Source organism: Apaloderma vittatum, unplaced genomic scaffold, assembly GCF_000703405.1.
Source record: "Apaloderma vittatum isolate BGI_N311 unplaced genomic scaffold, ASM70340v1 scaffold9916, whole genome shotgun sequence".
NCBI classification, from domain to species: domain Eukaryota; kingdom Metazoa; phylum Chordata; class Aves; order Trogoniformes; family Trogonidae; genus Apaloderma; species Apaloderma vittatum.
The window spans coordinates 107,911-119,955 of NW_009720084.1; the positions used below are offsets into that span (position 1 = coordinate 107,911).

The following is a 12,045-nucleotide window of genomic DNA, read 5'->3' on the forward strand; positions in this document are numbered from 1 at the left end:
AAGAATCTAACATATGTCTCCATTGACTCTGAAGACAATTGTGAAGAATATAACCTCACTTTGCAGGTTTTTTGTGCATCAGACATGCCTGCTGTAAAGCATTGGAACCACTTACATAGCTTAGCCTTTTTCATCTTCTTTGTGGCTTCCTTAGCTGCATATGTACATATAAGAAGCACACCTAAAACAAAGAAAACACTGTGTCAGGAAAAAAGGGGACTAACAACATCAGTCACCACAAGCTCCTGAGATTTCCCAAATTTGAACTGACAGGTTGAAAAAATGAAATGGGAATATTCTGAGTCACAATAGGTCTCTACATGGTTAAATTTGCAGCCAAGATGGCAGCTACTATGGGGCAGTTTTTTGAAGGGGATTAAAGATGAGTTCAGCTCACGCATTCATCTGTGGAACTCACTCAAAAGATACCATTGAGTCCATGTGGTCCAGAAAACAATGAAAGGGCCTGGCACTTTCACAAGTGGTGGAAATTCTTTGTAATTGGTGATAGAGACATCAGTGAAACAATATGTTCTGTGCATAAAGCAACCGGGAAGTTGGGGAGTGAAATATCCTACTTAAGAGCCTGGTGAGAGGATTATCCTGTAATCATGCATTTTGGCATTTCACTCACTGGTGGTAGAGGGTATGGGATACTAGGCAGCATTACAGACTGGATGAAGTTCTAGCGTGGCATGTCCCAGTATCCTGCCCTGGCAAGGGCACTGATTTTCTTCAGCATGTAGAATTATGTTTTGAAAAGTCTAATGGTAAAATAGACATACACTGTTATGGTAAAACATGCATCACAGTATATGAATATAGTCTGCCTTGCTAAGTGCATGACTGTGCTGGTTTGAGAGCACCAGGACAAAAGTTCTCTGGGGCTCTTGGCACTGGTGGCAATCATAGTGTGTGTGTGTGTGTCAGGGGGCAGCTGTGCCTGTGGGGAGTGCAAGATGGGTCAGGTGGCCAAAATGGACCAATCACAGTGTTCCTTCCCATGGTTCTCAGTATAAAAGGGCCCCTGAGAAGAGCCCTGGGGCTTTTGGTGCTGCTGTGCTGGGAGGGTTGCTGATTGTCACCTCTTCTTGTGCTCCCAGTGTTCCTGCCTACCGTTCCCGCACTGCAGAGGAGCTCTCTTTGACAGAGCACGTTGTGTTCCCCTGCCCTCCCAACTTTCTGTTTCTTCTGGACTATCACTGGGACTCTGTGCTTGGGTGCTCTCATCTGCTGCTGACTCCTGTCTAAGACATTTTTTTTTTTTTTGTGGTTGGGACCTAGTTGTCATCCAGAAGGTGTGGGTCCCATATTAACATATACTTTTGTATCTTTGAGCATATTTATATATATATATGTAGTTTGACATCTTTGTTGTTACTGTTAGTATTCTTCTTTTTCATTAAACCTTAAAGTCTCTCTCCCTGGTTCCCCTGTTATCTTCCCCTGGCAGGGTCGTGGGGGATCACAGAGAGCATCTGTCCAAGTTTAGTGGCTGGCCCAGCCTTAAACCTCAACAATGATGCACAAAACCTCTTCATTTTCTGTGGTTATTTTATAAGCACTATATTGTAGTTAATTAATATCTTGACTTTCCTACTCACCCTTCCCTTCTCTGAGCTTTCAGAGGGAATTGAAACTCTATGATGTGTTGTCTGATCCTCTCATCATTTGTTAAATTAATCTTTTTAGAATATGCAGTAGCAGACTTACTTCTTTCTCTTATGCTCTTCTGCCCCTAGACTGGTTTCAGAGAGTTTGCAGACTTAATCACTCCTAGAACTTTCTCAAAAGAAAAATCAGTCTCTCAGTGTCTGAAGTGACAATGTATAGATGCTGTACTGGGGCCTTCTGTCACTGGTGCATTTGTGTAACCAAGGCACAACTGTAGTTAAAAAAGGAGAAAGCCAGTGGAAAATAAAGTGCAAAATCTAAATAACATGCAATGTTGGGGCATAATTTAATGTGGAGAAAGTAATTTGGTCTCTTATTGAAGACAGAACAACTAGATAAATAACTCTGAATTTGAATTAAGAATGGCTGTCCTGCCAGACTTGAGAATCCCAGCTAGAGGGAACATTTCAGGGAATATCACAATTAAAGTCATACAGGACCATTAGGCTATGTGGTTGATGAATCTCCACCAAAGGGAGACATGTACATCAAATACACTAAGAAATTGTACTTGATCAACTAGAGTGTTCATGTAAGATGAATTACAAATTCTAGAGTCTCTGCATGTTCCAAACCCACCAAGATCCTGCCTGTCTGCCAGGGGAAAGACAGTAAGACACGTTTATGGCCCTTTTCCTTTGGCACTTTCATGTTCTCGGAAAGAGCAAGAGCACAGAGCAAAATTGGGAAGGGGTGTTTCCATGTAAGAAAAAGCTGGGTTTGCTTTGGAGGGAATCTTTACATTACAGATATTTTTCAGGCCTAGTTGTACCATCTGATATGGACTGCATACAGCTGGTCAGATACTTGGAGATCTCTGCAAATTGTTAATATTGTTTCTATACTAAAATTCAGAGGTTTGGGTGGTCGAAAAAGCTGAAAAGCTGTGCCAAGGCACTCTACCTGCCATGTAGGGCTTCAGCAGCCATGGAGTCCAAAGGGAAGAGGATAGCAGTCACTGGTTAGTCAGGACACGAGATTGTAAACCCACAAACTACTGATGGCACACATCAACTGTACTTACCAAAGAAGGTTGCAATGACTGTGGTCTTCATGGTGAGTAAAGCAAAAGCTGGATGTGTCACTAAGGAGCACTGAAAAAGAAAATAAGACTACATTGGTGGTGTCACAGATGACACTGGAATGGTGGGGGAGGAGGGGAATGTGCACATTTCTTCAGCCTTTCACAGTCCTCACGTGCTGCATCTTACACTTCGTAGAGCCACTGATCTCACCAGAGAAGATAGTGTTCGGGCTGTGGGACTCCCATAGGCAGATTTTTTTATTTTATTTTTTACTTCTGTCTAAGATTTTCCTTTTGTCTTAGGGAACCAAGTTGTCATTCCAATAGTTATTTCTGAAGTTAGTGGCAGGAGAAGGCGTGATGGGTACAGACATACTCTGACAGCTGTTCAAGATCATTCACTACTCTCCTAAGACGTAATCACAGAATTGTACTATCTGCACATCAAACCACACCATGTAATCTCATAAAGATACAGGGAACATAAGTCTGTTCACTCTTGAAGGGTGCTGTATAAAGTACCTTGCAATCTTGTCAACATTTGCAAGCCAAATTACTGTTTCTTTTCCTTTTCTGAAGACATGTACGTGTGTGCATGTGAGCATGTGAGATTAAGAGGAGTCTGTCAGAACATCTGGACAAAATTTTTTCTCGGTCTGCATATGTGGTTCCTGACCTCTGGCATCCCTGAAGCTCTTGGTCAGGCTACAAGAACACAAATCTGTTAAAGATAATGCCTCTCAGCTCCTCCTGACCATCACCTCCCATGCTGCTTTTACAGTTATTTGGTGATAGTTGAGGGAATCCTGGATTGGGCACTCGTAATTAATCTCAGTCATTAAAATACTACAAGGTGTTTGACAAATATCAGAGTTAAAAGTGTGAGAGGGAGAAAATATTTTTGTTGTACAGAAAAAGCTCAAGGATTAAAATAAACTTGGTCTTCAGAGAAATTGATTACATATTTACAAGTGGAAAGACTTGTACTAAAATAACAATAAGCGTGCTATCAAGGAAGAAAATACGTTGCATGTAAATGTCCAGGAAAAGCAACATATCTCTGCACTGGAAAAGTGGCAGTAGCAGATTTCACATAGCAATTTGTTACCCCAAACCAGGGCTTTGGCCACCCCAGAAAGAAATTTAGACTGACAAGGCAGATACAGGAGAGTGAGAGAGAGAAAAAAAAAAATTGCAATCTGTTTTCATATACGTAATTTCCACATTTTTTAATTTAATTGCACTTTTTTTTTTTCCCCCAAGCAGGCCACAAGATAGCTAAAATGGTATGCTAGGCTCAACTGAGTTTTGCTAGTTCTAGGCCTATATAATTTATAGCCCTTTTTACGTGGACCAACTAAACCTCTGTTTTTAGCTTCTGTGCTACAGTCAGACACATGTTAGTATGCCAGGGCATACTAACAGTATCACTTCCTAGTAGTCCTGTGTCTGCTGGAAAGTGGCTCAACATGGTGACTGTGTCTTTCTGCAAATAGAAGGAGAGTGCAGTTGACATGACTCCAGACTGTACAAGCCATAGCAGCAAGAGCAGTTAGATGCTTCTATTCTGCTGTCACTGTTAGTTTCCACGAAGAAACTTTGCTTATCTCCTGGAAGAAAAATACATTTTAAGCATTTATTACAGTGTCTTTCAACTGAAATACATTGAAGCTGCTAAAAGAAATAGCAACAAGCTGTAGAAAAGAGTTCACAGGAACTTAGTGCGGATGCTCTTCTCTTCTATTATATGCTTCAACCCATCACCACATCAGAGCTATTAAAAAAATTGCCCTCCCTGCAATGAGTTCTCACTTCAGGTCGATCCCAGAAAAAGAAGAAGCAGAACTGTAGAGCCACCATGCACCATTAAAGACTCTACGGCACTGACTTAGGTTTGGAAAAGGCATCTTAATATGAGTATTCTCAAAACCTGCAGCAAATATATTCAGCAGCTGTATCTTTATTTAAAGTCGGTTGTGAGAATTTGTCCTGACAGAATTTGGCTTAGTGGTGAGGTATTTTCATCTCCAGTTTAATTAGAGTAGAAAAGGTCTAAAATGGTAAGGGATCCATGTGAAAACTAGCTTCATGGATGTGTTGCTCTGTGCTTTGTGGAGAGAGTCCAATGCAACTTTTCCTGCCTCACCAAACGTGTAACTTAGCTGTACCATCAGTGCTGTGCAAGACTTCTCATTGCTCTCTGAAGGCTCTGCCATCCCCAAGCCCTGCTGTCCCCCAGCCAAGGCAGCTGCTCCAAGAGCCATCTCAGTACTCTTGGGTGACACTGCCCCAGACTTGGCTGCAATTGCAATCTCTACCTAGTCTGCTAGTGGCATGGTTTTTCAAGGCAACAGAAAGTGTGCACTTTTTCCCCTAAATTCTTATGAAATTATTGCAGAAAGAGGCTAAGAAATCTAAAAGAATCTCATATGTAAAGCCTGTCAAGACCAAATGATTTCAGCAGACCCCTTAGTCTGCAATAACAGGTATTTTATCATAACAGAAGCATTTAGACAAGGCTAGTAGATTTACTTAACAGATTGGTTGTCATAGCTACACACAAAAGCATCCTACTGTGGACTCTATACTTTTGCTGATGCAGTTTATACTAGTACTCTAATGGAATTAAATTATAATAATAAAGAAACAGGGTTTTACCACTATATTAATTTCTGCATTAGGCACTGGTATGCCGGGAGAAATGCACAGGCATCCTGTGACACAGCTCTGTTGGCAACGCTCTCAAGGGTGGTCCTGGCCTTCAGACCTTGGGCTGTCACATGGGGGAAAGTGCAGGAGGATTTACACTGCTGACCACTAAATGTCTGGCTTAGAGGCTCCAGGCTTTCCACTGTGCGAAGTCTGTGTGAATTCATTGTATTTGAGGCTGAGGGAGTCACCTGATGTAAGCCGTACGAGGTCTCCTATAATGTGCACTAGCATGGCAACCCCTACTTCAAACTGGTGAAGGGAACGTCAGCCTGGAATAAAACTGTGGGATTTTTTGTTTCACTGGAAAAGAAAGGGAAAACAATCCAATCCATGTATATGACAGGCTTTTTAGTCCATGTAGATCCAATGGGAGTTTTGGTCATGTTCTATGTGTAGATCAAGAATGACACTTTGTTATTGAACATAACGCTATTGTTCCTTTACCAAATGAACAGATCGTGTTAAAATGAAACAAAAAATTTCCACTTTGGGTTAGTCTAGAGTATGAGTTTTGCTAAGATTTCTCCTTATCAGATTTCCATTAATGCAGTATTTGCAGTCCCAGCCAGTGCTGGTGACTAGTGACCATTCAGTATTAAATCCTGCTGGATCTTTTTTTATCAGAGTACATTTTCCGTCAGTCTGCCATAATAGAAGTTAACCTTATGCCAGGAAAGCAGTTAAGTATATGCATTGCATTAACATGTGCTAAAATCTCAGCTAAATCAGGTACATATGTAAGAAGCACCTCCTTCAGTGTTTCCTACTGCAGATCCTGTTTTACCTTTTAAAATCAAATTTCCATTTGAAGGAATGTTGATTATTTTTTCCCTACCACAAATACTTGAAAAAGCTTGAATGTTAGGGAAGAGACAGTTAGCAAACTAGTCTTTCTGCATATAAAGTAAGATTTTTTTTATTCTGACCTTTTATTAGCAGACTGACTTTTATAAAGATCTGTGAGAGCTGCTACATGCTGCAAACAAACAGATGGTTTAAATGTATGTAAATTGTCACTGTATAACATTTTCTGACTGAAATGTAGGTTTTAAGTCCTTGATTTTTGGTGTCAGGCACTGCTGTCCATTCCACGTGCAAACCGAAATTCTTTACTGGTGCCACGTGTTTTGTCTCTGCAGGAGTAAGCAGTTTATCTCCTGTAATCTCCTGTGTCACAGAAATTCATTTGTGTACTCTCTTTGTACCACAATAGTGTGTGTTATTGTTCCTCTTCTCAAGTGGTTGCAATATTGCAGCAGCACTTGCACCATAAAAAAACAGAAGTGGACTCTGTTTGAAAGCTATCTGAGAAAGTACTGTGGAGTTAACGTGTTCTCCAAGAACTGTGGGTTGAATTAAATATGTGCCCTTTATGGGGAAATCAAGTGGGCTTGGTGTAGGTGTGTGTAAACTGGTTTGGATAAATAAGAGCAGATCATCATCTTCCAGAATAAAACATTTTAGATTTCTTTTTATTTTCTTTTTCCTCTTTAAAAGTATTGTTTAACCCTTCCTATGCTTCATGCTTATACTCTGTCACTATGGTTTTATACATTGCTTGACAGTACAATAGCTGTTCATTTTGATGTACACTAGGTAATAATGCTGGCACTTGTCATGTGATTTCGTTTCATCCCTTTTCTTGTCAAGGGGAAGGAATTATACAGCCTCAATGCCCTGAGTTGCTCTGAAAGTCTGTACTTTAAAATAAAATAAAAATCCAAGTGGATATTTCTTTTAAAAATGCAAGTAAAGGGTTCTGATAGGCCAGAAAAGCCCAAGTGATAACTATATTTCATTTCAGATGCTTAGATTGACATGTTGGTATCCCAGGCCAGGTTGCAAAAGGTGAGATACAAGGTGCTGTTTTGCAAGGGTGAGCTTGTTTGCATGGGATGCTGGCCTTTACACTTTGAGTGGTCTGAAATAGATTGTAAGTATCCAGAAACTGAAAAATATCACAGACCTTACTACCCTCTGCTATAAAAAAAAAGTGAGTTAATGCTCACCTGTTTTCCTTCATCTACAAAGGAAATTGCAAGGGGTTTGCTATAATCAAAACAAGAGAAAGATACTATCTGTACTAGCACCATCTGCAAAGATAGGACATGATACACTTTATTATATCAAAGAGAAGGAATTAATTGCCCACACTGCTTGTGAGAAGTGTCAATAACAAGGTTTCCTGTACCATGTGTGTTCTTCAATCTTCTTCCTCTTTCAGTGGAGCCTCTGCTGTGGTTGCAAACCACACATCTTGGCCAGACAGCTGGAGACAGGTGGAACTAGCACCGAGAAACAAAGATGCTTCCTGGAGGCGATGCTGAGCTTCAGAGCACTGTGGTGCACTCTGATTAATTATTCAGTGCCTCAGAAAGACACAACAAGTAAACTCAGGCTTTTATGGCTGCAGGTCTTTCTTTTGTGGTGGAGGAGCTGTAAGGAATATCATACGTTGCACATATGGCAATTGTGCGTCTAATAAAAAAGCAAACAAACCACTGCTAAATGAGTTGGTGAGCCTGTGGACAGCTTGTGCTTTTGCCTTAAAGAGTCTTTGTACTAACATACACAGCTATCATTAGGATTACAGTCAGGGCTTTTCATTTTGAGTAATTTACTTTACCAGCCAAGCAGTAGCCACGGACTGTTTGCCAGCTGCTTTCTCTGGCCAGGTGAATCCCACAGCCATGGTCCTCCACCCCCACAACAGTGACCCCTTCAAGAGCAGGGGGATGGCTGCTGCAGCTTTTCTTTGCCTTTTATGGCCTTTTGCTTCAGAGATGGGTGTTGAGGGCTTGGACTGCTCTGTTTCTCTAACACATGCTGGTTTACACCATTTTGCTGCTGTATATGTTGCTGTTGGCCCTGTTTCTCGAATAAGTTTAGCTGACTGACTTGCCTTACTGGTGCCAGGCTGTGGTAACTACAGGTAGGTTGGGCTGTTCAGCCTACTGGGTGGGCTGTGAGCTGCCTAAAATAGATATAGGCCCATTGACCTCACCAAACAGAATATGGGCAGTTTCCCTGTGTGGCCTGAAAGACTCAGGGTAACCTTGCACAGCAGTGTTAGCTCAGAGGTGGTCAGAGGTTAGAGCTTCTGATGGTAGAAGCCTGAAGAGTTCAAAATGACCCCAGAGAACAGAGCCTCTCTTCAATCACCTGTTGCAGGTCCTCTACAAAGTGATTGAAGAAATTTGTTTTTTGGGTTTTTTTGAGGGAAGATGCAATCCCCAAAGGTACTGAGTGTCATAGAATCACAGAATGGCCTAAGCTGGAAGGGACCTTAGAGATCATTTTAATCCAGCCTCCCTGCCGCCAGGGATGCCACCTGTTGACTAGATCAGGCAACACATGGGGACTGAACAGGAATCGAACCCGCAACCTTGGTGGTGTTAGTGCTACGCTCTACTAACTGAGCTAACTGGCCCCCTATGCCTGGGCATCTTCTCCTCTCTCTACTGAAACTAGTCCACTGCATGTCCAGGTTCCTAAAAGCTGTGGAGGTGCCCACAAATACTTGCTGCAGTCCTGTGGTTTGGAGAATCGGATGAGGAAGAGGTCATAGTGTCTCAGGAGCTCCCCTCTCCCTGGACTCACTCTACCCTTTGTGAAGTAGTGAGCTACTGTGAAATGCCTGCTCTGTACAGGAACAAAGCCAGAGACCCTGGCTTTGCTCTGCTGTGCTCCCAGGCAAGCAGTAAATTAGGCCCCTTTTCTTTCTTTCGTTCTGACATTTGGCAAAAAAAATGCACAGGGGTCCTACTTCATTGGGAAGAATGGGGGTTTCACAATCTTTTTGCCTTGGAGTTCGATGATGACAGACCTCTTTGGTGATGAAGGAAACGTGGGTTCGAACTCTCTGAGGCCACAGACAGCCCTGATACAGTTATCCCCGATTAAGTATTCTCACTGCTTGCTTCTTTTTATAAAAGCTTTGATGGTTGTGGCTGCCACATCATGTTTGGTATCTGCTCTGCTCTGTGAGGTCCCTGACTCAGAAGAGGTCTAGGGGGACTGATGGCAGCCAGGACCTCTCAGGGGGTACCTATAAAGTCACTCCCAAGTCTCTGAAGTGAGATATAGGTAGATTCAGATGTCTAAATTCTACCTAAGTTGCTCTTTGGCACCCAAGTCCTTTTTTTCAGAGCTGCCTTAAGAGACATTCATATACAGATTTGCAAGAAGAGTTTAGTCCAAAATAGGTCCATTCAGGCAGGTGTAGTGAAGAGATTCTATACCCAGCAATTTAGAGTCAAAGAAAAACACCCAAGCAGCCCTGCACTACTCATTTTGTGTACATGTAATGCTCTGAAATTAAACCAACATAAGGTTGAACTAACAGTGAGGAATGATTTCTCTGCTTTCCACAGAGCTCCTTCAGAAGAAAGTAATTTATTTAAAACTACAGTGTGATTTAACTTCCAGGACTTTTTTTCAGAGCCTAAATAAAACTGCAATGATTATACTTTTCCATCTGTCTCAGCAAGAGAACCACTAATTACGCTGGTCTGACCTGCCCGTTCCAGCAAAAGAAGAGATACATTTAGAATATGTCACCCACTCACAGAGAAAATATAATTTGGACTATCCAGATGATGATTTCTATGAGGGTCATTACACTGTACTTTCCTGGTTTCTGTTAATGTAGTATACATTCATTTTTACCATTTTGATGTGCAGCCTTTGGGGGTCATTGCATATGGCTGTTACCTCAAACCTGTGAATCCCTGTCCAGACGACTGTCTCCACCCTCCTCCCCACTACAGCTCTTTTCTGCTCTTGTATCTGCCCCCTCTCACTCCCAAGCTCGAGCCCACCCTCCCTCTTCACGTGGAGCTTGCTCACTGTTGCAGAGAATTTATTTCCCTTTTTATTTCCCTTTTTTTTTTTTTAACTACTTTTGCTTAACATCAGTCAGACTCCCGCTGGGTACCATCAGTCGCTGGCACTGCCATGTCCCCAAGAAACTGAGGGCACAGGGAAGAACCTGCACTTCGGCAGTCCCCGAGGGCTGTGCTAGCTTTGTGGTATGAGATTTGTGGCCAGATTTCTCTCACTTTTTTAATAGCGCACTGTTTTCTATTTCCAACAAACTGTTTTAACAAGTCAAAGTGATTTTTTAAAGTGCGATACGTGGTTTCTCAGGCTGGATGAACAATGACAAGAGCACTGACAAACCATGTTGTTGTACTGCCCACAAACCAAGAATTATTGTAGGTAGTCAGAATTCCCCTGAAGGTACATATCTGGTCTAAAAGTGAAGAATTTGTGTTAAAGACACTGGAGAAACTGCACGTCACCCTGGGGATGGTTTCTGGAATTTCTGTAGCATGTTCAAACAAAACCTGACACCATCTTTTTTTTTTTTTTGGTAGAAGCTTAGCAGCAGAAATTTAGAGAAACTTTAGAATGTTTATGCTGTGCTTATTAAAGCTATATGTATACTTATACTACAGAAGTGACTTATATTTCTAAGTCAAAATCAAAACTGATCCTTAAGACAGTAAAAGCTAGTAAATTTACAGAACTTCCCACAGAAAAAACTTGATCAATTCAGCATCTCCTGTGGTCATTAGAGTTACCGATGCCTCGTGTCAAAGCCATGGGCTGGTTGTATAAGGATTCAAAAAATATATGTAATTTAAAAAGGAACTACCCTGACACGTGACACTGCTTTGAAATAGGGAAGTAAGTATTAAAATTCACCATCATCTAGTAATGACAACTTGACTAAGGAAGCATCTTATACAAAATAACTTCAACAAATCAGAAAGCACTGGAAAAACTATAGAAAGCATTTTGAAAAGGTAAGCTGAAATCCACTTCCGTGGTGGAAAAGTATGAAGCAAAGTTAAGAAAGGAGTTTCAATTTTGCATTATTGTTGTCTATAAAAATGATCGTTTCATGCTCCTTCCACTGCTTGATATTTTCCCTTATGCATTTTTTACTTTTCAAAATATATTATTTCTTCCTGACTAACTGCATTACTCCTGCTTGGGAAGCTTTCCTTACTCTCTTAGATATCTCGCTGATACCTTTAGTTTAGAGAAGAGCAACTCATGCTACAAAGGAAGTTACTACATAGGACAAATCAGAAAACAATCCCAAAAATGCCTTATGGCCCTCAGTCACCTTCTAGTGCTGCTTTTCTGGGACTTCCAAATCCTTTGCCTCCTTTCAGATTCAGCTGCCAAGGGGCAGGGTGCCTGACCCCACATCCTAGGACACGGTGAGTGGCCACCCTACCCCATACCCTGCAGGTGGAGCTCAGGCTCTCCCCTCCCTTCCACATGGGATATAGAAGTGCCACCTGCATGCTGGGGGATACCCATGCTATGTTGTGGTAGCCAGGTGCAAAAGGCACCTCTGGATCTCCTTCTAAAGGTGGCAGTCACGTCTTGCTGGTCTGAGCTACGAGGGGCCCCTAAGACCACTCCCTAGATCAGTGTTTTCTCATACTGCTCACAGAGAACATCAAAGCCTACTCTTTAGTGTAGTCCAGCATCTAGGCAGTCTACCATCACTCCTGTGGATAAGCTGGATGCTTCACTGCTGTCATCTCCAGAGATGTGCTTGGATCTGGAAGCCTTCAATGTCTCCTCCTCCTGAGTCAGAGGTGAGTCCTGCTTCT

The 12,045-nt window shown here is 41.9% G+C and overlaps 1 protein-coding gene across 1 annotated transcript in view; it reads right to left on the reverse strand.

Moving 5' to 3' along the window:
- VIT (vitrin) overlaps positions 1-2,729 on the reverse strand; it is a 34,344-nt gene extending 31,615 nt beyond the window's left edge. Inside the window, exons 1-2 of the mRNA XM_009870891.1 lie at positions 2,699-2,729; positions 116-181 (exon numbers count right to left, since the gene is read on the reverse strand). Coding sequence (XP_009869193.1) covers positions 116-181; positions 2,699-2,729 — 97 coding nt within the window. The remainder of the gene's footprint in view (positions 1-115; positions 182-2,698) is intronic.
- Between the last annotated feature and the right edge of the window lie 9,316 nt (positions 2,730-12,045).